The 27,367-nt window shown below is 38.4% G+C and overlaps 2 protein-coding genes across 2 annotated transcripts in view; one reads left to right on the top strand and one right to left on the bottom strand.

The window, feature by feature from the left end:
- NCBP1 (nuclear cap binding protein subunit 1) overlaps window positions 1-6,592 on the top strand; it is a 42,945-nt gene extending 36,353 nt beyond the window's left edge. The window contains exon 24 of the transcript XR_014020453.1: window positions 5,465-6,592. The gene's annotated coding sequence lies outside the window, so the exon portion shown is untranslated. The remainder of the gene's footprint in view (window positions 1-5,464) is intronic.
- XPA (XPA, DNA damage recognition and repair factor) lies at window positions 995-26,239 on the bottom strand. Its single transcript, XM_081280045.1, has 6 exons — window positions 25,957-26,239; window positions 19,138-19,248; window positions 14,021-14,126; window positions 10,812-10,977; window positions 8,260-8,377; window positions 995-1,224 (listed from the first exon to the last, which is right to left on the bottom strand). The coding sequence occupies exons 1-6, from the start codon at window positions 26,126-26,128 to the stop codon at window positions 1,076-1,078; spliced, it is 822 nt and encodes a 273-aa protein (XP_081136171.1). The 5' UTR covers window positions 26,129-26,239; the 3' UTR covers window positions 995-1,075.
- Between the last annotated feature and the right edge of the window lie 1,128 nt (window positions 26,240-27,367).

Raw genomic sequence — 27,367 nt, 5'->3', positions numbered from 1 at the left:
GAAATCTGGCTGCCCATTGAGTCAGTTTTACTGAGCTATAATATTTAGTATAGCACATATGAAAAGTTAATACTTAAATACACTGAACATTCCTGTTTTTATTACGTAGAGAACAATTAGTAATTATAGCCTCAAGCACCTAATTACTTGGGTTTGAGTTGTTTTGACTTTGGTCTTTCTCCAAGCAAATCTAAGGAGAAAATGGAAATGCATGAACCCTGTTTATAGTGACAGGATAAAAATCATGTCAGATAATTTGAAAAATATCCAGTTTATCTCAACTTGAATTTTTGTCTATAATTATGCATAGATCCTATAGTCAAACTACTTGATGATCTTTGAACAAGATTAAGGGAAATTCCAATTAGCTAAACTTAATCCAAATGCTTGGGGTAAAGTGAGGTCCTAGGCTGTGATCTCCTCCCTTAGAAGCATGGAGGCTAAATAAGAAGTGCTATAAGAAACAAGTTGCCTTCCCTCCCAGGATCAAAATAAGAATACCTATAAGGCACTCAGCAGTACTTAGGTAAACTAATATCTTTGATCAACAGTCAGTTATTCAACCTTCAAAGAAGCTGCTTTCCATTTTAATTCAGCATTTGAAAAGAGCTGTCTGTTTGAACACTTATACGAAGGTCTATTCTTGCTGCTAGGACTTCTTCCAGCATTGGCTCCTCAGGACTGCCTCACTGTCCTAGAGATAGAAGTAGTCCTTAAAGTCCTGACAGACTCTTACAACAGTATACCACCATCCCTGATTGAGTCCAGTTCAGTCAACTTTGGCCTTTATTGAAAGCTCTTCTTTCTGCACCATTGGAGGGTTTGCTTTATCCTCTTGCTCCCCCATTTGCAGCTCTGACCTGCCGCTTTAAACCCATTCTACCATTCACCTCCTACTCTGATATGCTGCCCTGGACCAGACCAGCTGGACTGTAACTTTCTCTTAAAATGAAGCATTTATGCAAGTGTGTCATTTATGAGGACTACATTGTGGTGAATTCTGAATAAAGCCAATCTAATTTCCTTTATTTAAATATAAATTTCTGTTAAAAAATGTCAAGTGAAACTAAAAAAATCACATTTTTTCATATGTCAGTTCATGGCCACACACAGTACAAGTCTTGCGGTACATGTCATCTTCTAAGTTTTCTTCTGGTCCATACTCATGTTGATGAGCAGTCAATTCTCTTTTCCATACACTGCTTCTTACTGCCCGGCGCAATTCTTTAAAAAAAACAAAACACAAAGTTTGTCAGCTGAACCCAAAAATAAATCCAATCAGACTTTTAGCCATGTCTGTGTATTTAAACCATATAGTTAAAATTTATGGCACATCAAAGTTGATTTCACAAACTTGGCAAGCTTTCTTACCTCCCTGCTTGGCTTGTGAAGTCAGTTGTTGGAGTAGTATGACATGAGAGATTGAGAAACAGGTATGTGGGACTAGGCGCAGTGGCACATATCTGTAATCCCAGTGGCTCGGAAGGCTGAGGCAGGAGGATCTCAAATTCAAAGCCAGCCTCAGCAAAAGCAAGGCACTAAGCAACTCAGAGTGTGTTTCTAAATAAAATATAAAATAGGGCTGGAGATTGGCTCAGTGGTCAAGTGTCCCTGAGTTCAATCCCTGGAACACCCCCCACCATCCCCCCAAAAAAGAAAAGAAACAGGTATGTGGTTAGAATTATAGCAAAAGAGAAACAGAAGTGACAGGAGATAGTGTTGACATCTGACTTTTTCCACGCCACAGCAGGAAAGGGGAATGTCTTTTAATCCAAGTTTACAAGTCAGGAACACTGCCTCTAAGAGGCAAGGCAAGTTTTTGCAAGAAAACTAGAAAGCCAAGAACTACCAGTAAAATTCATGTGTTTTCATCTTAGAAAAACTGGTCATGCAATTGATCACGTTTATTAAAAGTTCTTTATTTTACAAAGTGGCAGCATTAGTTTTGGGGGAAGAGTTGCCAATAACTACCACAAAGTACAACCTAAAAATCAGAATAGCAGGGGAAAAAACTCCTTTTTTTTTTTTAACTTCGTTTTATTTTGCAGGTGGGAAAACGGAGCAAAGATATATGTGAACCGAGGTTGTCTTATTCCAGTAATGATTTGTGCCACATCATACATTATGTTTAAGTCATTTTACCAAATGAGTGGGGGGAGATGCTTTGAAAAGCAACTTAAGGCTATCACTTTTTTAGAAGTTCACATTGCAGATTACCTGAAGAAGACACTTAGTACTCCACTTCAAATGTTTAAGTGGTAACTTCTATTTCTAATATAATGAATAAAAAGCAACGCTATACTTGTTTACATTTCTGTTCTCATCAGTGATCCAAACAGAGCTCATCAACGTCATTGACGGTGGTACTACCTATCTAAGAGTATGGGAGCTGTATTTTATAATTTCAGCCATAAAAAATATCCACCAATTATTCGCCTTTTCTTTAATCCATTATAGATCTGTGGTAAGTAGTACCAAAATACTACTTGAATCTTTGTAATATCTGCCTTAATATGAGGGCTATATGCCAGGCACTGTTCTAAGTACTTTTAATGCATTTAATCTTCAAAATTATGAGAAAAACAAGGCAGACAGAAATTATAAATTGCCCAAGGCCAAACAGCCACTTGCTGGCAAATTATGGCCTAGTGTGGGGTCCACATTCTTAACCAGACAGACACATTGTGTCTCCAGGCATGAGGCCCTGAGAAAGGCACATCACTTTCGTATTATCACTCGCCTAAAATGTTTAATATTTTGGGTCCAACCAGCAAGAAATGACAAAACCCCAAGTGAGAAACTAAAAAGCCATGGCAGGAGAAGGGAAGACAGGCTGTGAAAATCCAGAACAGGTTTAGAAAGACTTGGTAGCCAAAACCAGTATCGGATCTTAGAATGGATCCTGTTCTAAAGTAGAGCCAGTGAAAAAGACTAGAATGTAGATGGCAGTTTAGATAAATACTCAATGCTGAGTCTACTCTAGTTAATGATGTTACATGGTGATGTTAAGAGAATACTTATGTTAGGAAATACGGGTACTTAAGGGTCAAGAGTGGTGATGTATATAATTTATTAAATGGTTCAGAAGAATAAATATTTGTTTGCATATAGAGTGGGCGTGCAAATGACGACTGAATGGCACAGAGTATTAACAGATCAGCTGGGTAAGGTTGGTCTTTTGTTGTATTTCCCTAGCAACTTTCTGCGAGTTTAGAATTATTTCTAAATTAAAAGTTTAAAAAGACAGGTGCCACTTTGTAGAGGACTCCAACTGGCCAGATTTGGGACAGTTTGAGTATCAAATGAATAATGATGGGACTAAGTACAATACACTGATTTGAGAATAAGAACCCACGAGGCACTCCAACATGTTTTAAAGGGAGAGGGGAGTGTGATGGGGAGGTAGCTCAGTGGTAGAATACTTCCTAGTATCCCAAGGAAAAACATGACTTTTTTTTCTCCTTTTTAATGTTTTTAAAACAGCCTAAGGATCTTGGTGTGGGGCACAGGCCTGTAATCCCAGAAACCCCAGAAGCTGAGTCATTAGGACTGCAAGTTCAGGACCAGCCTCAGAAATTTAGTTGAGACCTTGTCTCAAAAACAAAAGTGACTGGGTATATCTCTCAGTGATAGACTACCCCTGGGTCCAATCTAATACTGCAAAAAGAATTTTAAAAATAAAATGACTTTAGAGAGATGATTTTTTTTCCCAAAAAAGAGGCCAAATAATTGTAGAGGGAATGAAAGAAACAAAATTGCCATTTATATCTACATCAGTAATAACTGCCTCAGGCAAGACTCATCCCTGTATACTAAACATTGAGTAAAGCAGGAATGAAATTCAGTGTCACATTCCTTATATTCAGTGACACAGGTCACGGGTTCCTGACAGTGGAATCTAGCAGACAGCCTTAACTGTCAAACTGACCCCTTCAAAGAGAACTGGAAGCATGTGTACGCTGGGGTGACCAGGAGTGCTCCTGCCAGATCCACTCCACCTGAATCACATCAAGGAAATTGCAATCTAGGTGAAGGTATGTGGTGGACAAGAGCTGGCCTGACATTTTACAAGTGTCCGTGTATGAAAGATAAAAAGACTGAGGGACTACATCAAAAGAATCTATTCAAATCCAATCCTATCCAAAGAAGGCATCATCCCTGAATGGCCCCTGGATCCAACAGCCAAAAAGTTACATTTTGAAACACCTCAGGATCATTGAATGAGTATTATATACTAGATACAGCCTCACATTAGCATTACATTTCTTGAGTTTGTGATTATTTTTAGTTCCGGAGAAAAAACATTATTTTTAGGAGAAACATGCTAAAGGATTTATAAGAATCACAATGTCTGAAATTAACAAACTTCTGCAAAATGAGTATATGTGAGAGTAAACTCGGCAAAATGTCAACACTTGGTAAATGAAAATTTTTTAGATTGTAAGTTTTTTAGATATCTTAATTTTGCAAAGAGGCCATCTGTATACAAAGAAACCTGATACTGCTTATGAAGCAAACTAAGAAAAGAATTAGTTGAGAGACACCAGATACTTCTAATAGTGGATGGAGGGCAGGAAGTACTGAGTTAGGGTGCCTCTTGTTACCTGGAAGGAAGTTATCACAAGACAACAACATACGTAGCTTTGACCTTATTTTATCCTCCATCAACTAAAACCATTGAGTATAGGGCACTGTGTCCCTCAAGCACCTCTGAGATAAACCCCAATAGTCATATGAATATAACCATAAGCCCCACATGTACAGCATCTATAACAGGGGGCTCAAAATGGAATTTTCTCACCCACCTCTTGGGGGGAAATGCATAGTAACAATGAAGACTAGTTCATTTCCTTTCTTTTAGTGATGTATCCTCTACTAGTACTAAGAAGAGGCTGAGTATAACTTGAAAGCCTCACCTCTACCTTATTGCCGGAAAAGAGGCCTGCAGACAAAACGTTACACCAACTCCAACTTTCATCCAGTATGAAGGTCAACGCATACTGCATTTTAAAAAATATTTTATTAGTTGTTGATGGATATTTATTTATTTATATGCAGTGCTGAGGATTGAACTCAGTGTCTCACACATGCCAGGCAAGTGCTCTACCGCTGAGCCACAACCCTAGTCTCACATACTACATTTTTTGAAATCCAGTTAAGATAAGCAACAATGATGCCACCATTTCCACTTCTGCCTTCTTGGATCTAAGAGATCTACAATAAACCTTATCTTTCTCTACACATTATATTATTTTTACTTTTTTTCCTATAACTAGCTGAATTCTCAAACTGCTAATGTCTAAGATCATACTCTAAAAGCAGATAAATATATTATCTCTTATGTTCCTAAAAAGAAACTTTGTGCCAGCTGCTTTATTGATCAAAACAGAAGACCAAGAGGACTCAGGTTCTGATTTCAACTAAAGAACCTTTCTAACCTGATTTTATTCCTCTCCATTCTAAGCAAACTGCATGGTCGGCTCCTTGCTTCGACTCTGTGGTGCCTAGTCCGGAGGACACCATCCTCTAGAAGGAAGCAACAAGAAGAAGCCATAATTCAAGAAGGCTTCACCTCTGCACACGGACACCCAGAGGACAACTGAGTAATGTCCACAGCATGGAGAGAACTCATGTTCATGTGCAAAAATAAAAATCTTATTTGTAGAGTCTTGGAAAATACACCACTCGTGTAACCACTTCAAAAAGCTTCCTCAAAAGGCACGTTTTACTCAAACAAGAAATGAACGGAAATAAACCAATTTCAAGAGGTCTAAGTCTGTGAAAAACTTAAGGGAAAATTTGAACTCCTCAAAGATGAGGAAAATCCAGAGTAGTTTATCTGATGATTAACAGCAACTATTTACATTTCTTTAAAATACCAATGAAAATTGTGGAAACCTTTTTCAAAATTTCTGTTCACACTAGTATTTAAGCATATATGCTTGTTATCTTTTTATTTAAACTTTTTAGTCAAATTAAAGGAATTTAGTTTCCATTAGATAACATTTTGACCAAACCACAGAATTAGTATGTTAAAAAAAATTACAAATGACCCTCATTTTAAAAATATTTCATCAAGCCAGTATGATGGCACATGCCTGTAATCCTAACAACTTGGGTCACTTGAGCAGAAGGATCACAAGTTTGAGGACAGCCTGGGCAACTTAGCAAGATCCTGTTTCAAAAATTAGGAAAGGGCTGGGGCTGTAGCTCAGTAGAAGAATGTCCCCAAGTTCAATCCCCCATCAAAAAACTTAAATATTACATCACTATCGATAGAAGTTTCCAATGAATACCTTAGTTTTATCCATATATACTACTGTCTGCACCAAATACCATCTGGACAGTGGTTTAAGGAGGCAGCAGCAAGGGACAAGTTGTGATTTCAGGGACTTGGATTAACAGAAACCCTGAGCTAGATGGTTAACCTCTATGTCCTCCTCTTTCATACCCTTTAATATGCCTTTTCATTACTTTGTCAGCAGCCCTCCTTACTGGAGGGCTGGAGTAGAACACATAAAAGATTACAAAAAGTCTCTCTGAGTCCTCTCAATTGGTCCTTGCTGCTATTTGAATATCATACTAATATTTAAGTGTATATGCTTAGTGCTGAGTGACTCATGGGAATGATTCCTCAATTAAATGCTCTTCTCTCGCATAATTTGCTGTAGAAAATCTGAGTACAAAGTCATAAAAGTGTGCTTATCTTCTATTCAGGAATTAATAAGTAACTATAATTTACATAAAGATGAATATGAAGATGTTTTTCATGAGGTTATCTGTCTTAGTAAACTTCATGAATGTACAACATTTTATAAAAAATAAAATTTTAAGGGTCTATGCATAGAAAACAACTACATGGACATGAAAATAATGATTGTTTCTGGATAGCAGAATAGGATAGAAGTTCTCTGTAATTTTCTACTTTTTTGCATTGTTCTTGAATTTTACAATGAAAATGGTGAGGTGGGGATGGGAGACTCACGATGAGAAGAAATAAGGATTACATTCAATTTGGGGTTTTTGTTTTTAAGACATCTGTGTTATCCCACTCACCCTCTAAAACCTCTTTGAAATTCTAAAAACAAGCAAAATTATTATGGCTAGCGCATTCATTTTAAATGGACCAATTTAGTATACGTATAACCCAAAATGTACACAAATACATGCCATCCACTTTATTTTTTTAATATTTACTTTTTAGTTGTAGTTGGACACAATACCTTTATTTTATTTATTTATTTGTATATGATGCTGAGGATTGAACCCACAGCCTCACACATGCTAGGCAAGCACTCTACCACTGAGCCACAGCCCCCGCCCCAGACACACTTTAAACACCTGCATGAAGAACATTTGTGTGTGTGTGTGTGTGTTTATTTATTTATGGGTATCAAGGATTGAACTCTGGGGCACTTGACCACTGAGCCTCATCCCCAGCCCTATTCTGTATTTTATTTAGAGACAGGGTCTCACTGAGTTGCTTAGCACCTCACTTTTGCTGAGGCTGGCTTTGAACTTGTGATCCTTGAGCCTCAGCCTCCTAAAGCACTGAGATAACAGGCATGTGCCACTGCACGCGGTGTGTGTTTATTTCTTAAATTCTCTTTTTTAGAGATCCTGTTCTAGAGCAGGAAGAGCCTTCTGTGCTCCCTCTATTATAATTTGGAGTTTCTCTCCCAACAAACTGAATAGAGAGCCACAAACACACAGCTGCATGATGAGGAAAGACTGTACAAATGATGACTTTCAGAACAGAAAGGCTGGTTACAGTCCTGACTCATTTAACAAGTCATTTCACCTATCTGGGTCTTTTAGTCATATATAAAATAAAAATGGTTAGATTAGCTGACATCCGAAAATTCCTTTTAACTGCGATAACTAAGATTTGGGGCACAATTTTTTCACTTTAAACAGAGAGGTCTGTTGGTGAGCGTTTGTTTTTTAATACTGTTGATCATATTTAAGATTTAACTGACACCAAATTCTTGACCAGGGTACCATTCTCAATCCTAACACCATTCCTACATAAAATATGATTCATCTTAAAATGATGGCTTACAGGCTTTTTGGAAATGCAGTTCTTTGAGGTTTAAACTGAGAACCTCAAACACCAATGTACTGAGGACAAACTTCCAAGTCATTTTTTTCAACCTCTAAAAAACCACTTTCCAATCTATTGGTGACATACCTTTAACAAGAAAGAATCCAGCTAAAGTAGTAAAACAATCCTTCATGATATAAAATGTAGCTACTTACCTTTTACTTTTTTATCAAACTTCTTTTGTTTCATTTTTTCTCTGTTTTCTTGTCTCACTCCCTTTGCTTCTTCTAGTGCTTCCTGACTACCCCAAACTTCAAGGGACCTCTTCACAATCTATAATACAGTCATCTGTAAGTTAGATGTGTGATTGAGAGTTGCAGGATATTATGCATTATAATTATCAAATCCATAAATACCAAAGAATGATCTAAATCAAGTACAAATGTTTTTTGAAATTTAAATGACTTTAACTATTACCAATAAGAAACAACCCTAATAACACATCTCTCTAACCCTAGAAACCCTTAACAGATGTATCATGAATTAGATAATAGAGAGAATAGCTGTCCTCAGAAGGACATGTGGTCAGTGGGTTTGATGAATCTCAGCAAGCTCACCAAAGAAGTCTGTTGACACATTAGCCATTTCAGACCTAAATCTGAGGTCATCTCCAAAAATCCAACCAAAGGAAATCACAAGTTACTACTATCCATCTCCTCCTGGCTCAATACTGGTTTCCATCCACTTGACTAACTTCTCATCTGCAGAATATGAATTTTAAAAAAAAAATTTGGTACCTATATGACCTAAAAAGTCTTCATTCTAGTTTTAAAACACGGGATTATATATTGGTACCAGGGACTGAACTCAGGGGCACTCGACCACTGGGCCACATCTCAACCCTATTTTGTATTTTATTTAGTGACAGGGTCTCACTAAGTTCCTTAGCCCCTCACTTTTGCTAAGGCTGGCTCGTGATCCTCCTGCCTCAGCCTCCCGAACAGCTGGGATTATAGGCAAGTATCACTGCACCCAAATTCTGTTACATTTTTTTGAAGAATAGTCACACATAGTAAGAATTATCCTCAGGATACTTCTCATATTATGGGTAATATCAATTAATGTAGCCAAATCCAAAATTTCTTAACCTTGAAGGGATATATTTCCATTTCATAAATGCTAAGACATCACATTTTCCACATTTTAACATCTCTGTAAATGCTACATCACCAGTGTATGTAATGGTCTTTAACAACAATGAATCAAAAAGTGGATCAGATTGGGGCTGGGGTTGTGGCTCAGTGGCAGAGCACTTGCCTAGCATGTGTGAGGCACTAGGTTCTATTCTCAGCACTGCATATCAATAAATAAAAATAAAGGTCCATTGACAACTAAAAAATAAAAAGTGGATAAAGCCAGGCACAGTGGCACGTGCCTATAATCCGAGCAGTGGGAAGCTGAGGCAGGAGGATTACGAGTTCAAGGCCAGCCTCAGCAAAAGCGGGGCACTTAGCTAAGCTAAGCAACTTGGTGAGACCCTGTCTCTAAATAAAATACATTAAAGGGCTGGGGATATGGCTCAGTGGTTGAGTGCCCTGAGTTCAATCCCCAGTATCCCCCACCAAAAAAAAAAAAAAAAAAAAAAAATGGATCAGAAGAACTATACTCTGAATGTAAAGAAGAATATCTTTCTTTTGGTGGTGGTGGTGGGGATCAAACCCAGGGGTGCTTAACCACTGAGCCACATCCCCAGCCCTTTTTAGTTTTTATTTTGAAACAATTTTTCACTAAGTTGCTTAGGGCCTCACTAAGTTGCTGAGACTGGCTTTGAACTTGTGATCCTCCTATCTCAGAGTGACTGGGATTAAAGGTGTACATCTTCATGCACAACAGTTAGGAATGGCTATATAAATCGTTTGTATTTACATATATAACAAACATGATATATGACAAGAAAACTGTAATAAAGTCTAATGGTACTATTTCAATAACTAAAAACTAAAAATACCAAGTGATAAGAATACCAGACTCAGTTTAATTACCCACATTTTTTTTCATTTTTAATGTTATTATTTAAAAAATACATGGTGACTCTCCTAATTGTGTAAGTACAATGAAATTCAGTCTGTTTTGTTTCACAATGTGGTTTTTAAATTTTATTTAAAGATAGGGGAATTTATACTTTATTCCAATTCAAATTGTGCTCTGAAGCAATGCCTCCCAGTATTTTCATATAATGGTACAAAGAGAATATTATTCAAGCATTCTGAAGCAGATACAGGAGGCTGCTGTGACTCTAGGTAACTGGCCTAAGTGCCAGCAGCTTCAGCCACGATGTAGATAACTCCATCAGCCTGAAACCTGCCTGTGGCAGAAGAGGCAAGCCGACTTTCTTTGAGATATACTGGAGGCACATGGAAGCTTGGCAGTACTCCAGGTGGTATCCCCAAGTACAAGTTAGAATTTAGGCCCAGTAGGGTGTTTCTGGGGATATGGAAATGAAGTGTGACCCCTTTTAAACTTTTTTAGTTTTAGAATCATACTCCTAACATCACCCACCAACAACGTATTTGTTCCAAAGTGCCACAGCAAAAAGCAAAGTAAGAAAACATTGTTATTAAATGTTATTACATGTTTATGACAATGTGCAAAACAAGAAATCCTTTTCACTCTATGTAAGCAAGAATGGAATTAAGTACAACTAGTTTATTGTCAAAACTTCACCTAAATCAGTACTGAGAATTCACAAATATAATTCATTAGAGACCTGTAATTTTAAGTAGAGTTTCATATCACCCCATTGTGAATGATGAGGATTCTTCTTCACAATAAATTTAAGAGCTGGTTCTCTTTTTTCTAAATCACAGTCCTTCAGGAGGTATTCTTGTTTTGCTTCTGTTTTGGTAATAAGCTTGTGTTTCTCATCAGCATCTCTGAAAACAGATTAAACTCTATTATATAAATTAGTTATTTTAAATAAATTAAGTTTTCAAATAGCCCAGCAACCAAAGGGTATGCACACCAAAAAAAGATATAAAACACTTGTTCCTGTCTGAAACCCCCATGTTCAAATTAGCAGCTTAAAAATTCTATTAGAAAAATACTTTATCTATTACTTGTTCTAAGATACTATATTAGCAGCAGATCCATGTAATTTAACAATTTAAAAATTTCTTTAAAATCCCTCTTATTCCAGACAGGCCTTGAAATGACTTGTTAGAGAAAATGTAAATGAGAACAAGACTCAATGAGAAAGAAAATCTAAACTAAAAAAGGCCAAGATGGGCAAGAAATAAGAAAATATAGGGCTGGGAGTGTAGCGCAGTGGTAGAGTGCTTATCTAGCATGTGGGAGGCCCTGGGTTTGATCCTCAGCACCACATAAAGATAAATAAATAAAATAAAGGTATTGTATCCATCTACAACTGAAAACATACATATATATTTAAAAAGAAAATATAAAATGCTAGGTCCTTTGCCCTCAATATAGCTGAATTTCCAGCTGGCTCTGAGCATTCTCAAAAGCAAGGCAAAAATAGAGACAGAGGCAATTACACAGTTCTTCTCATTCATTTGTTCTCCATCTACATGCCTGTTACATCTACATGCCTGGTACATGTTCAAAGAATACAGTCATGTTTTAATGAGAAATAAAGACTTGTTTTAATGAGGCTTCCATTCTAGTTAGAAGACAATCGACAAATATAATGACAGGTGAAAGTGCTGTATGAATACAGATCACGGTGAAGGAACAGCAATGTTCAGGTAGGAGAGTAATCAGAGGCCACTGATGATGGGACACCAGCAGAGCCCTGATGAATTCAACAACCAGAGAAAACCTTCCTAGCAGACAGAAGCATGAGAGCAGAGTCTCAGGCAGGAGGGTACTATGCACTAGGAGCTCACAGGAACAGGCGCCTGTAACCACATGCTGAAAGTGATTGACTGTGAGGAGTGGTAAGAGGTAAAGCCAGACACACAGGGGCCTTGCAAGCAGTACCAAAGACAACGCTATTTTCTAGGAGTGCAAAAGTTGGGAGGCTGGGAAGAGACCAGTCAAAAGACCACTGCAGAGTCCACGCAAGCACTGACAGTGGCCTAGACGAAGGCAGCAGTGACAGAGGTGAGAAGTGATGGATTCAGGATATGGTTTGAAGATACAGCCAAAAGGATTTGGAATTAAACAGGACAGTAGAGACATGCCAACGAATGAAGCTGGCCTTTACCGAAAAGAGCAGATAGAGGTCAGGGAGGAGAGAGACCTAAGGTTCTAGCAGAGGATTCTATCAGAAAACCAATGTAGAATTAGGAATAACTTTAAGAAAGCTAAATACTTTATAAACAGAGGGAGAGGATACATAGATTCCTCCGTACAAAACATAATCTTTATAGATGTTGAAAGGAAACAGAACTTTATGTTAAACAAAAGAATATTCTTTCCAGACTACTACACAATTCTCTTTATATATACATACATATACATACATACATACACAAAGATTGCTGAATTTATTGATTTACATATATCAATACTAATATAATCATTGAAAGAGAGTTTCAAAGAAATATAATGTGCATAAAGCCATGATATTAACTCTAAAATAAATGTTGTTAATCATTCCCTATAGATAGCTACATTTTCTATTGAATAACAGAATAGAAAGCACAGTAAGACTGAAAAACTACTCAAATTGAAAATATCAAAACATTGTGACTTGAAATGTAATCAGGTATTATTTTTGTTGTTCTTTTTAGTTATATATGACCGTAGAATGTATTTTGACATACATATATGGAGTACAACTTTCCATTCTTCTGGTTGTACATGTTGTGGAATTACATTGGTCGTGTATTCATATATGAACATAGTATTCATAAATGAACATGTCTGATTCATTCTACTATCTTCCTATTCCCATTCCTCCTCCTTTCTCTTCATTTCCTTTTGTCTAAAGTACTTCTATTCTTCCCTACCCCTGCTTATTTTGAATTAGCATCCAAATATCAGATACAATTCTTTAAATTGATACAACAGTTGCTTCTGTTTTCTCATGGAAACAAAATTACATGTGGTACTTCAGTTCCCCAAAGCTACAGTGGCTTTTAAGTAAAGTGATGATAATACTAGACCTTCACCACTGGGTCAGCAGGAAATGGGTTTATAATTGATGGTCCCATCTGGAATGCCAGACAGAACATGACCAGCTACATATGTACCACAAACCAAGGCCATCATCTCCCACCCTCCATGCACTGAGGATTCCACTCAGCAACAAGTCAGCCATGGGGGCTCCAATGTCTGTAGCGGGGACCCCCCCAGGGCGGGTCCTCTAGCTGGGAGATGATCTAGGGCTATAGGTACAAAGCTGGATCAGGGAAAGGTAAGAGCCAGAGAGTCCACGACAGGACTTTCCATGTGTGAGAGCCTTCAACATGGGAGCAGCTAAGTCAATACAGGAAGAGCTTGTGGCATAAGAAGCATGGGGTACTGAGAAAAGAGGATGGAGGCTAGGAGAAGAAAAAGAATGATTGAGGAATGTGATTCTCCCTTGTCTGTTCTCTTCACGAGAGGAGCAAAAGATGAATAAAAAGAGGTTTTCTGAGCCACTCTCCTCTCATAGCCCTCTGACCAAGGTAACTACACACTGGGCTAAGTAAGAAATAAGTAAGAAACAAGGATGCTTGGGGCTGGGTGAAGACAAGGGTTAGGAACCCGCTAGTAAGAGACAGGGAAGCGGGGACCAGGACAACAGAAAGGAAGTTTCCATGACACAACTAGGTTCACATCATAAGCTTTGATCAACACAGACTTCCTGTATTTCTTTGGCAAAATGGAAACCATAGAAATTTTAGGGTCCCCAAAATAAAAATCATAATTACTAAGAAAAATTTCAAATCCAAACATATAGCCATTATTTTTCCCTAAACCTATACATAGACGTGAAATTACTTAGCAATTAAGAACATGAAAAAGTACCTGCAGTTATCACAAGTTGCCAAATCAAAGTGTTTCATAAGATAAGAATCCATAAATTCTTTCCCACATTCTTCACATATTACATAATCAAATTCCATAACAGGTCCTAAAGAAAGGAAGATGAATTCCTGTAAGTTTCCTTTCTTGTGAATTTGAACAAATAAATTTTCCTCTATTTTAATAGCTTATCATGTATTTTATGCCTGACATAAATACCTTTAAATAAGAGACAAAATAAAACTTTGATTAAATAATCTTATATTTAAAAAAAAAAAAAGAAACAAAATAATATGGTGGGGTAGTCTATCAATCCAACAGTATTTCAGTTTGGGTTTTTTTTTTTTTTTTTTGGTACTGGGGATTGAACTCAGGGGCACTCGACCACTGAGTTACAGTCCCAGCCTATTTTGTATTTTATTTAGAGACAGAGTCTCACTGAGTTGCTTAGCACCTCACTTTTGCTGAGGTTGGCTTTGAATTCGTGGACCTCCTGCCTCAGTCTCCCTGAGCCATTGGGATTACAAGTTTGGGCCACCACACCCAGCTCAGCAAGTATTTCTGGATCCCAACCATATGTGCGATACTTGTATTAGTGTTAGGTTGCTGCGCTAAGAAATTATCACAAATTGAGTAGATTAGAAGAACACAAGTCTATCATTTTACAGATCTATACTTTTACTAAAGTAATTTATGGATTCTGACAGGGCTCAGTGGGCCAAAATCAACGGTCTATAGGGCTGAACTCCTCTCTGGAGGCTCCAGGGGAGAAACTCCCAGCTCCTAAGAGGGCAGCTGCATTCCCTAACTCAAGATCCCTTCCTCTGCCTCACACCAAGACAGAGGATCTCACATGGCATCATTTGGTCTTTCTGTGACCACATGCCCTTAGCAAGACCTGGGATTACAAAGAGCCTGCCTACTATCCAGGATAATCTCCAACCTCAAGGCCTTTAACTTGAAACATTTCTGCAAAGTCCCTTTTGCTTGGTGAAGTCACATATTCACAGTCTCCAGGGCAATTGGAGCATGGACATCTTCGGGAGCCATTATTCTGTCTGTACTGTTCAAAGTACAAAGCAGATTAGTCCCAAAATAGGAGGGAGAAGAAGGTACACACAGGGGTGGCACCAACATATAACATGGTTTAGAGCAATAAAGAGCAAGGGAACAGCAGAAGACTGTCAGTACAGAATTCGTTTCCAAATGGAAATATTATTTTTCTCTCCATTTCACCCCTATCAACTGAACAAACAGCTCCCTCTTATCTGTCTCAACTACTAGATTATAAACTCCTTCAGGGAAGAGATCCTATTTAACTAGGCATCCTCAACACCCAGCACAGAAATTTCTCTAGGTAGAGAAAAGCTAAATTTTTTTCTTACTTTGGTGTTTACACTGTCTCAGAATTAGCCAGTACCTCCTGTGTCCCTGTAACACACCTTCATCATTTTTGAACGCTTAACATATTTTCTGGCATTATTCTTGTAATGGTCCAAACTCATCTTGTAGCCATGTGCCCAAGCCCAGAATCAGCTTTTTCTCTGAAAGGTCTTGACTCTTTAATGGGAAATTAAGAAATATAATGTGCTTAAAACCATGATATTAATTCTTAGTGTCCAAGATCTGAACACCAGGTGTGTTCACTGATTCTGGGGTCTCTTTGGTCCAAGGCCCTTTGTGTGGACAGAGCTAGAAAATATACACATGTATAAACACATACATACACATACACTTATGCATGCACAGATGCACACACAGACATATTCACTGGTATGACAGTTTTCATCCACCTATAAGATTCGTTCTTCCCATCTCCCATTCTATATTTGTATAATTCTTCCACAGTGAAAATTCTGACCCGCAAAAACATCAAGACATTTATTTATCTGCTTGAGCCTATCATACTTTTAAAATACTTCCCCCATATCACTCTATAATATGAGCTCAGAAGTTCTGTGGTTCCCCTGCTCCCATTCCACCCTCACAAACTAAGAACATACAGTCAGATACTGTTTACAAATGACTTGGACCCGTTCTTTCTGCCTGCTCTTCCCCTGCAGCATGGTCATGTTATTCATTTGGAAAAAGAGTTAAGTAGGTCTGTTTATTTGCTTTTAGTTTTATTTTGTTGACTCTCTCTATCCTTAATAGCTTAATCTTCTTCTTTATTATTATTATTGGTATTAGGGGATTGAACCTAAGGGAACTTAACCACTGACCCACATTCCCAGCCTTTTTCAATTTTTTATTTTGAGACAGGGTCTTGTTAAGTTGCTTAGGGCCTTGCTAAGTTGCTAAGGCTAGCCTCAAACTTGTCATCCTCCTGCCTTTGCCTCCTGAGTCACCAGAATTACAGACGTGCCATGATGCCCAGCTTAACTTTAAAAAAAAAAAAAAGTCAAAACTTTTCAGAAATATAACTTCTTCAGTCATTCTCTTGCTATGAATCAGAGATCTGTACAAAAGTTCACCTTCAAATATATACACTATAGCAATAATTATTAGAATAGAGAAAACAATAAACAAAATGGGCTGAATTTAAATGAATCATCATACCGCCATAAAATGGAATATTATTTAGCCACTGAAAAGCAAGCTCTTTAAAAATATTTTAAAATGAGAAAATACTCTCAACATTTTTATAAAAGACAAATACTGGACTAGGGATGCAGCTCAATGGTAGAGCACTTTCCTAGCATGCATGATGACCTGGGTTCAATGCCAAGCACCCCCCCGCAAAAAAGAAAAATATTACATTCTCATTCACATATCAAAAACAGTCTCAAAGAAAATATATCAAAATGACTGCATAGGTAGTTAGTGTTTAATGGGTACAGAATTACATTTGGGGATGATAAAAAAAATTCTGGAGATGGATGGTAACAATGGTCATACAACATCATGAATGGAGTTAATGCCACTGAAGGTATAGACTTTTAAAATGGTTAAAATGGTATAATTTTATCTTACATATATATATTTTATCACAAAGTTTAAAAATAAATACTTTTTAAAAAAGATAACATGAACAGTGAATGACCTATACACTTTCTCCCCATAGTGGTGGGGTGCATTCCTCGACGGGGATTTCATCTTCTAGACTGAGGTTGTGGCCCCTGGGTCAGCAGCAGCATCTCCTCAGAACTGGATAGAAACTGATTCTCAGGCCCAACCTCAGACCTACTAACTCAAAAGAAATTCTAGAATGGCCCAACAATCATTTTAACAAACCCTTTCTGAGGATTCTGAGGATCCACTCTTCTAGATCCTAAAAGTATCAAACTTTGCTTTATAGACAGCAAGACTTCATGACCAAAATAAGCTGACTTTTCTCTATGCTAAAGAAACAGACTATCTTTCAAAATTAACAACAATAAAAATGGTAGAACATTAACTGCTCATCTCCCTCTACCCATGTTAGTCAGTCCCTGTGCATGAGCATCTGGCCACAGGGGCAAATGGGGCCAAAATGCCACTCATGACCACTTGTTAAGCCATGAGCCCAGCACCAGGCTATGGTGGTCCATGGAAAGGGGAGCTTTTTCTAATTTGTCACTCAAAAGGGACACCATTCTAACTGGCACTAATTCACTACCAGAGTCCTTTGTGCCAGCAGCATGATATCGGTGCATGAATAACAGCAATGCTTAATGCCACATGCATATCCTAGTCAAGCAACAAGACACTGTAGTAGGTTCTCAGTAAATATTCACAGCCTGTTAAATGAAAGCATAGGCTTTATAACCCACGGTGGACTCAGGAATCTATAAAAACAGTTATAATGAGTTCATATCCACAAAATCATGAAGTCCCTGAATTTAATGTGTTCCCTCCTAAGGCAGGACTGCTTCTCTACAATATTGTGGTCTTGGTCAAATTTTTCAATCTCTGAGTCCCTCTAAAGCTTCACTATTAGGAAGCAGCAATCCACATGGCTAGGATGTTTCTCCATTTCAGGTCACTGTGAAACCCACACGATACATATCCCAACACTCTGTAGGCACCAACTGCTAACTACACCTAAGCTGCACCTTTAATTTACTGAACTGAAGTCTCCTTCTCCATAATTGTCTAGCCACTGTTTAAAGTTCTGTCTTCCAAAAACAAACCCCACAGTAAGTGTAACCTCTGTGTCCCAAGAGTATTGCAAGAAGAACGAAGTATTCTCCAAGTTAAACCTAACCAGTTTTGACAAGTGTTCCTCATATGTCTATTTCAAGATTTCCATTCCAGTCACCTTACTTCAGACACTATGCACTTGCCTATATCCTGCTTAAAATAACAGACCCCAAATAAACACAAATATTTTAACCCTTTAAGCCTCAGCTCCTGAAAATAACAATTTAGACACACATGGAATAGGACAGGGTTACTACCGTCTATCTTTGTGAATAAACATTTCTGTTGCTTTAGCTGAAAATGGACTAGTTCTCTCAAGCCTCTATATTACACTACTAGCTATCAAATTGAGATCAATAAAATTTCTTACCTGTTTCAGAGTTTGAAAGTATTTCTCACCCTAAGAATATGTGTATATATAACTGATATATCAAAGCACTGACTTTAGTAGTAGATTTATATCTTTCTATCTGAGATCTTCCTCTACTTTGTAAATTGTTTTTTCTCTCCAAATATACATAAAAGAATATCCTAAATTTTATCTCTGTGTTCTGGATCCACATTTCAGCCTATCAAGACTTTTTATTGAGACTGGGTCTCACTGTATTTATTGTCCAGGCTGGTTTTTGAACTGGTCTTGTGCTCAAGTAATCCTTCTGCCTCGGCCTCCTGAGCAGCTGGGACTACAGGCACTTCACTGTGTCCAGATATCAAGATAATTTTGAGTATTTATTTTATCTGTCAACATATTGCCTGTAGCTGCCTATTATATAACAATAAAGAATATCAACCCCTATGTACTCAAACCACAAGTTAAATAATAATTTTCAACATATAAGTGTTTCTTTGATTTTTAAAACTGCCAAACATTATCACTCTTATAAATTGCTCACTGATCAAAACAAATGTGGTGTTATTTGACATCAATATGCAAAGAATTATGCACGTTACTCAAAATAACTAATCTAGACTTTTTTTCTGCAAAACTCATACTTTACCTGGTTGATGAACAATGTTTCCAATTTTATGTTCTTCTTCTTCTTCCTCTTCTAAAATAAAGCCTCCTTTTGTGTCAATTATTTTGGGGGCTGCTTTTACATTAGCCACACCTACAAAAAGGAAATAAAAGTGGTTATCAATTGAATTAGGTAAACCATATGTTCCTTGTACATAAACAGAAATTTTCTTTAAATTTAATATACTCAAACAATACATAAATGTTCATATCACCACTTCTATTCAAATCTGTACTGAAGGTCCCAGCTAGTGTACTACGGTAAGAAAACCAAAAAGGCATAAAGGTTGAAAAGAATGAAGTACAACTGTACTTATTTGCAGATGATGTGATTATACATATAAAATATCCACAAGAATATCAATTAGAATTAAGAAATAACAATAATCTAAGAAGAAATGTATAAAACCTCTAAACTGAAAACTACAAAACACTAAGAGAAATCAAAGACAACCTAAATAAATAGAGAAATAGACCACATATGGATCATGGTATATTGTAAAAATGTCAATTCTCCCATTAATCTACAGGGCCACAGTGCTCAGGTCACTGTGGGATATGTACATCAGTGGGATATGTACAAGGGTGCTGATAATCTGACTCTAACAGTTATATGTGAATAGAAAAAACCTAAAGTAGATAAGAGAACCTTGAGAAACAAAATTGGAGGATTTTTACACCTTCATTAATTAAGACACTAAGGTATTGCCACAAAGATAAATAGGTCAATGGAACAGAAGAGAGAGACCTGAAATAGACCTATACAAACTTGGTTATTTAATTTATGACGAAGATTCTTAGTGGGAAGAGGATAATCTTTTCAATAAATGGTGCTGGGGTTTATGACAAAAGTGCCACTGCAGTGCAGTCACGAAAAGATGCTCTTTCAAAGAATGACCTTTGACCCTATTTCAAACAATACACATTTTAAGAACTTTAAAATTAATTGTAGTAATAAATATGAAAGGTAAAACAATAAAACCCCTATAAGAACAACTTCATGAACTCAAGGTAGCTAAAAGCTTCTTAAACAGAACACAAAAAGACTAATCATAAGAGAAAAACTGTTAAACTGGACTCAATTAATTAAGAACTTCCATATATTATGACACAATTATGAGAGTGACAGACAGAAAGCAAAATGAAAAATATGATATGCAGTATGTCTAACTGACAAAGGCTGCACATCCAGAATATATAATGAAATCCTAGAAATCAGCAGAAGACAAATAACACAACTTAAAAAAATAAGCAAAAGACCTAAATAAACACATCACAAACAAGGAACGGCCACTAATGGAAAGGTCTTCATCATCATTATCCACCAGGAAAATGTAAATTAAAATCATAATTAGGGGCTGGGATTGTGGCTCAGCGGTAGAGTACGTGCCTAGCAAGGGCGGGACCCGGGTTCAATCCTCAGCACCACATAAAAATAAAGGCATTGTGTTGTGTCCATCTATACCTAAAAAAATAAATATTTTAAAAAAACATAATGAAATATCACTACACTCTCTCTAGATCTCTAGAATGTCAAAAATGATCAGTTTCTTTCATTTTTTTTTTTTTGGGGGGGGGGCGGGGTACCAGAGATTGAACCCAGGGGTGCTTAACAACTGAGCCATATCCCCAGAACTTTTTATTTTTTATTTTGAGACGGAGTCTCTCTAAGTTGCTCAAGGCATCACTAAATTGCTGAGACTGGCTTTGAACTTGCAATCCTCCTGACTCAGTCTCCTAAGCCACTGGGATTACAGGTGTGTGCCAACATACCCAGCAGAATGTCTAAAATGAAGACTGACAATACCAAATAGTGAGGATGTGGAAGTGCTAGACTGTCATACTCATATCATTGCTGGTGAGATTATAAACTGGTAAAAATCACTATTTGGCAATATCTGCTAAAACTGAATATATATCTTCCTTTAACCCAGCAATTCCATCTCTAGGCATATGTATAATAGAAATTAGTTCATAAGTCCACTAAAAGACAAATACAAGAAGGTTCTCAAGAGGATTTATTCCTTATAGCCCCAAACTGGGGGAAAAAATCCATTAAAAGGAAAAATGGAAAAACTGTGGCATAATATAAAAGAATGTCATACAACATATAAATAAACAAACTAATAACAATGCAACAAAATGAATGACTCTCTCAGATGTTATGTTGAGCAAATGAAGCCACTGTATGATTCCACTTAAATTAAGTTCAAAAATAGAAAATGCCAACCAAATCATCAAAACAATAGTTACTTCAGAGGCAGAGGTCTGACGCTGACTAGGAACGAACAACAGGGAAACTTCTAAGGTTCTGGAAGCGTCTTGAACTTTATCATTATGGGGTTTACATGAGCACACATCCAGGTAAAATTCGGAGGACAGCATTTTACATATTAATGAACTACACCTCAATTTTTTAAAAAAGTCAAATTTAACATGTATGCTTAAGTCACTTGCCTTGTCTGGCCTCAAATTCTCCTTCTATTAAATGAAAAGATTAGATTATAATAAGCCTGTTGCTACTGTTAATAGCAATTCTCACTATACAACATATTAGACTGAGTGCCTTTATATCTGTCATTCTGACAAACAGTAAACATCTGAGTATCCACTGGATAAACACACAAGGAATAAATGTTCCTAAGTGTATTATTTTTATTTCATGAATACTGTAGCAAGTGAATTGAATGATCACAAGGGCAATGTGAATCAAGAGAGGAAACTGGAGCCGAGCATGGTGGCACATGCCTATAATCCCAGTAGCTCAGGAGCCTAAAGCAGGAGGATCACAAGTTCAAAGCCAGCCTCAACAACTTAGTGAGGCCCTAAGCAACATACAGAGACCCTGTCTCAAAATAAAACAAAAAGGACAAAGCAGACTGGGGATGTGACTCAGTGGTTAAGTACCCCAGCTTCAATCCCCAGTACCAAAAAAAAAAAAAAAAAAAAATTAAAAATAAGGGGAGTTGGAGTAGTTGATGTCCTGACTTCAGCAGGATTCTACACAAGGCTGAATTCATGCCCAAAATGAAGACCAGTCTCTGCTGCTACCCTTGCACCTTCCCAAGACTCCGAGCACCACTTTAGCACCACAGTCTAAGCAAGCACTCCTCAATCTTTTTCAGAGCATGTCACAGAAAATAAAAATTGTTTTATACATTGAAATAAAATTACAGCAAAGATAAAAGTCTCAGCACCTGCATACTCTGGAGGCACGATGGGTTGCATCCCCTGCTACGACACAAGTCAGCTCTAGGGTAACTGCCTGAGAAATCTTCGTATGATTTCATTCTACCTTGCTTTCCATGATGAGAAGTTTAATATCAGTTTTTGCTCCCTACTTATACCTGGTTTCATAGCCATGTAGAAATCTTTAGGAAATCATGGATATGAATTAATCAGTGCAAATAAACTTTTATCAGTGATGTAAAACTGACTCTTAGAGACTTAAATGGGACTTTGGAAAGCATCTAACATAACTCAATTGCTTTTTAGAGGAGGAAGGCCCAGGATCACTCATTGCCTACAACAAATCCACCAGAGCTCAGAGATCTCTCTGAGCTCCCAGGCGCATCTGAGGTTTACTAGAAATGGGATAAACACCACAACACAACATTTCTGATATAAGATGGGTGGTTTCCACACACACCCAGCAATTCTCTGTTGAAAACCAACTGGGTATCCTAGAACTCAACTCAATTCTGACACTATCTATCTAGAGTCAAATCCTACAAGATGAGGGCTCAGTCTCCAAGATTTTCTCTCTTCAGATACCAAATGCAAGCTCCAAGTGCTTCTGACCAACTGGCTATATATCAGGATTTCTACAACCCTTTCCTTGGATTAAAATTAATTTGCTACAGCAACTCACAGAGGAAAAAAAAAATCACTCTGATTATGTTTACTTATGTGTGTATGTATTTAGAGACAGGATTTGGCTAGGTCACCCAGCTGACCCTGAGTTTGGGAACCTCTTGCATCAGCCTTCCAAGTAGCTGGGATTAAAGGCATGAACCACCACGCTCAGATTTACCCTTTTATAACAAAACATATTTTAAAGAATACAAACAAACAACCAGATACAAAGTTACACTAGGCCAAGGGTGAGGTGTAAAGAGTCCTGAGTGAGCACAGGAGCTTCCTTCCTTGTGAAGCTGCACTCCCAGTACCCCAAATCCTAGACTCTAAGAGGTTTAGGCAGATATTTAGGAAAAAAAAATTATTCTGCAAATAATTTGTCACACTAAGCCTCCATTTAGAGAACAGGGAACACACCATAATCTAACCTTCACAAGGTCTTTCTAAGGACAGATGTATATCTCGGGCCTGCTCTGTTAACCTGTTTCTGCACAAGAGACTCACGAAAACAGACGGACAGCATCTTTGACAGCATATAAAAAAAGTGATAGTAATAATAATACCATATTTACTAAAAGTCTTCTAACTTTACTAAACACTGTCAAAATGACTTTAAGAGGATTATTTTAACCAGAACTAACAGTAAGCAAACAGGATAAACCTAACTGGGGAAATGTCTATTTAAGAACCGCCTTTAGGGTTTCAAGAGGTAGGAGAAACTTGAAAAGAAGTGATTCACTGTAACAGCAAACAAACTGATGTGGAAAATTGCAAAACACATAATAATGAAGAGTTAAAATTCTCAAGTACAATTTCAAGTGCAAAAACCTTTCTAGAACTCAGGATGGTGAGCAAAATGAGGGTGGGGCATTCAAACAGGATATACAGACTCGTTTGCTCCCAAGAGTGCCAAGGCCTTACCAGTTGGACCTAACACTGCGATAGCCAACCTTGCCTCCTTTATATTATTTTCTAGTTTCTTTTATGATCTGGACCTACTTAGAATTGGAATTCCTTACTTTCTCTACACACTCTGTCAGGCTGTTGAAAGTTGGAGAGAACCTGTACAAGTTCAGATATTACCAGGAATTGGAAGGGATATACTTTCAAGGTATTTATCTGCCAATGTCTATGTGCCCATCTGGAAAATGGGAGAACAACTGTGGGTATACATAACTCTCAAGGTCTGCAATTATGAAAAGCCCTTTAAACATTACAAAGTGTTACACAAATATATGGATTTTCAAATGGCTTGGAAAACTTCTCTAACCTGCTTTAGTTACAAGCAGATTCTCCACCTGCACACAGTCAAGGAGGAGTGTTTCTGGTCAATAACAAAAGCCAATTCAACAGTAACTCTAAAAACATTTTTAAATTATACACTCCTGTAAAACATAAGGGTTATTGTTTAATAGGAGTCATTGCAAGGACCACTTTGTTGTGGAAGGAGGAAATGTAACAGACACAAGGCATTCCCACATTTCACCCAGTCAAGAAAGACCTAAGCCTCAATTAGTATCATGCTTGTGTTAGGGGATTGGGACAGAAAGTATCAAACCCAAGACCCAAGAGGCTTCAACTACAGTGATAAAGAAATCAAATGAGGGCTCGGGATGTGGCTCAAGTGGCAGTGCGCTTGCCTGGCATGCGTGAGGCACTGGGTTCGATCCTCAGCACCACATAAAAATAAAATGAAGATATTGTGTCCATCTAAAACTAAAAAATAAAAATATTTTTAAAAAAAGAAATCACATGAGCCGAGGGTTCCAGGCACAAGCAACAGAAGACAAAACATGTGTGTTGGAAAGGTAAGGAGCTACACTACTGACAGGGTGAAAAAAAAAGAAGGCTGGAGAAATATACAGGAGTCAGGTGATGATAAAGAACTTAGGGTTTGTGGTGGGGCAACAGAAAACTTTCGCAAGGCTTTAAATATGAAAAAAAAAAGATTTGTAGGTTAGATAGATGACATTCAAAGATAGGGGTAACTAGAAGATTACTGCAGTAATCAAATAAAACATGATATAGAACATGGACGGAAAAGATTGAGGGATTTTGAATTAATTACCTTGAAGAGCAACATCAGCATCTAGAAATATAACTGATAGATTAAAAGCATGAAGGGCAGCCAGGGGCTGCTGTAAGAAAAGGGACAGATGAAACCTAGCTCCCACAAAAGTAACAATCTTTCTTCCTAGTGATAAGATAGATGACTAATAAAGTAGAGGTAATGGGGGCAAAGAAAAGCCCTGAATTCAGTGTCAGATGACCTAAGTTCTACTCTGATAAGCCTGTGCACTTGAATCTGAGTGAATCCCTTTCCTTTCCTGGTCTCAATCATCGCTTCTGTAAAATACGCATACCAAACCCTGCCATTTTTCTTTTCCAGGACGGCTGTGAGGCTCCAATTAGGCAATCTGACAAGTGTGCAGCACTGCAGGTGTTACTCTGTTAGCCCCATGAAGGCAGTGGCTCAGCTGTTTTGCTGTCTTGGAACTCCATGAAAATGAGGGTCACTCAGTCGCTTTTGGTTGGATGCATGAACAAGGTGCAGGCTTATTACTTAAAAGGGTTACAGCTCTAAAAACTTTATGCAAGGGCCACCCTGTGGCTGGTGAAAGCGCAGCAGGCAGAGGACAACTGAGGCATAGACAGGTACTGGATGGCACCTCCCAGCGGGGGCGGCATCCGCGAAGGAAAGACCGAAGCTGTGCAGCCGAGGCGCAGGGAGAAAGTCCAGGACCGCGGAATCGCTCTGTGGAAGGGCAGGCGATTCCACAGGGCGGATTCCTGCCGGGACTGCAGGAGGATCTGCGCGCAGACGTGAGCGGAGTGGACACGCACCCGGGACCCGGCCGCGCGAGCCCGTCTGGGGACCTGGGAGACCGAGAAAGGTAAGCGGAGAGGAGCAGAAGGAAGGGGAAGGCGCCGCCAGGGCCCGAACCTCCAGTGGCCGCAGCCGCCGTCGCCGGGTAGGGCCGGGCTGCCAGCCGGGCCTGACGCAGCATCAGCGCCCGCTGCCGCTTCCGCTCGATGCTCGCCCGCACCGAGGCAGGCAGCTCCCCCGGCTGCTCCGAAGCCGCCAGCTCCGGCGAAACACTCTCCGCTGCCGCCATCTCCGTCCAGCTCGGAAGAAAGCGGCCCGGCCCCGCGCTTGCGCATTGCGTACGGAGGAGTACCCAGGGTAGGCGGCGACGCCGGCACCGCTTCCATGTCCCTTGACTGAGGGTGCCTCAGGAAGGAGTGCGCCTGCGCAGGTTAGGGGGCGGGGCTGAAGGGCGAGGCAGTGGGTGGGGTCTGAGCATGCGCGGAAGTCAGGACTACGTACCTGTCCGCCGGTACCTGCTAGGCAGGAAGTGGGCGTCCTCAAAGTCGGAGTTTCGCCTGGAGATTCAAAAAGTGGGCTTTGCACGCACACCCAAATGTTAAGTCCCAGCACTAACACAACCTGTGGTTAATGATTATGGAACCATTTCCAAGGTCGTGGGGAAAATTAGAGGGCAGCACAATGGCTGGGACATGGAAAGCTTCAATTAGCGGTTGATAGTAATGGAACCACTCACAGAGACCCCTGGGTGAGTGATCAAACTCTATGTTGGACCCATGGCCTTATGTCTGAAATGAGAAGACATGATTCAGGTTTTCACTTGTTGTGTGACGCCAGCAAATGCAGTACCTGATACCAAGGCTGGTATGCAGGAGGTAGGCTATCTTTTCTATGATTTTTTTCCTCTGTGTGGATGAGCTGGATGACCAGATAGACAGTAGGTTTGGACTGGGGCCAAATATACTGACTTTCCCAAAGTGTGGTAAGTGGAAAAAAAAAAAACACAGCATGCTTTTTCAAGAATTTTGCTTTTTTCTTTTGACCTAAAATTTAGTTAAAACCAGAAAAGATTATGTTCTAATCACTGCATACATCATTTAAGACTAGTTTTTAGAGAGACCCAATCTGACACACTGAGATTTTTCAACTTACACCCAAGGGTTAGAGTTTGAGAAGTCCAGCTGTTGTGATCAGCTGCCATGTATATTATTACATACAGATGTATATGTATATAGCTGAAGAACCTTGTAAAAATACATGTAGATATGTAGATCTTCTGATTGAACTGGAGGTAAAAATCTCAAGTCATCCTCATTCCCTTTCCCCTCAGATCCCTTTTAATTCCCATCTACTGACCTTGTCCGGGTTTAAAAAAAAAAAATCTCAAATTCTATGACAACAAAATCACAAACAAAAAAGAAAAAAAAAATGAACTTCATCAAAATTAAAAACCTTTTAGATACCTGATAAGGGTCTGTTTTCAGAATATATAAAGAGCTATTTCAACTCAACAATAAAAAGACAATTA

This window comes from Spermophilus citellus (genome assembly GCF_964194105.1).
Source record: "Spermophilus citellus genome assembly, chromosome: 2".
Taxonomy (NCBI): Eukaryota; Metazoa; Chordata; class Mammalia; order Rodentia; family Sciuridae; genus Spermophilus; species Spermophilus citellus.
This window is presented reverse-complemented; position numbering and strand designations above follow the sequence as displayed.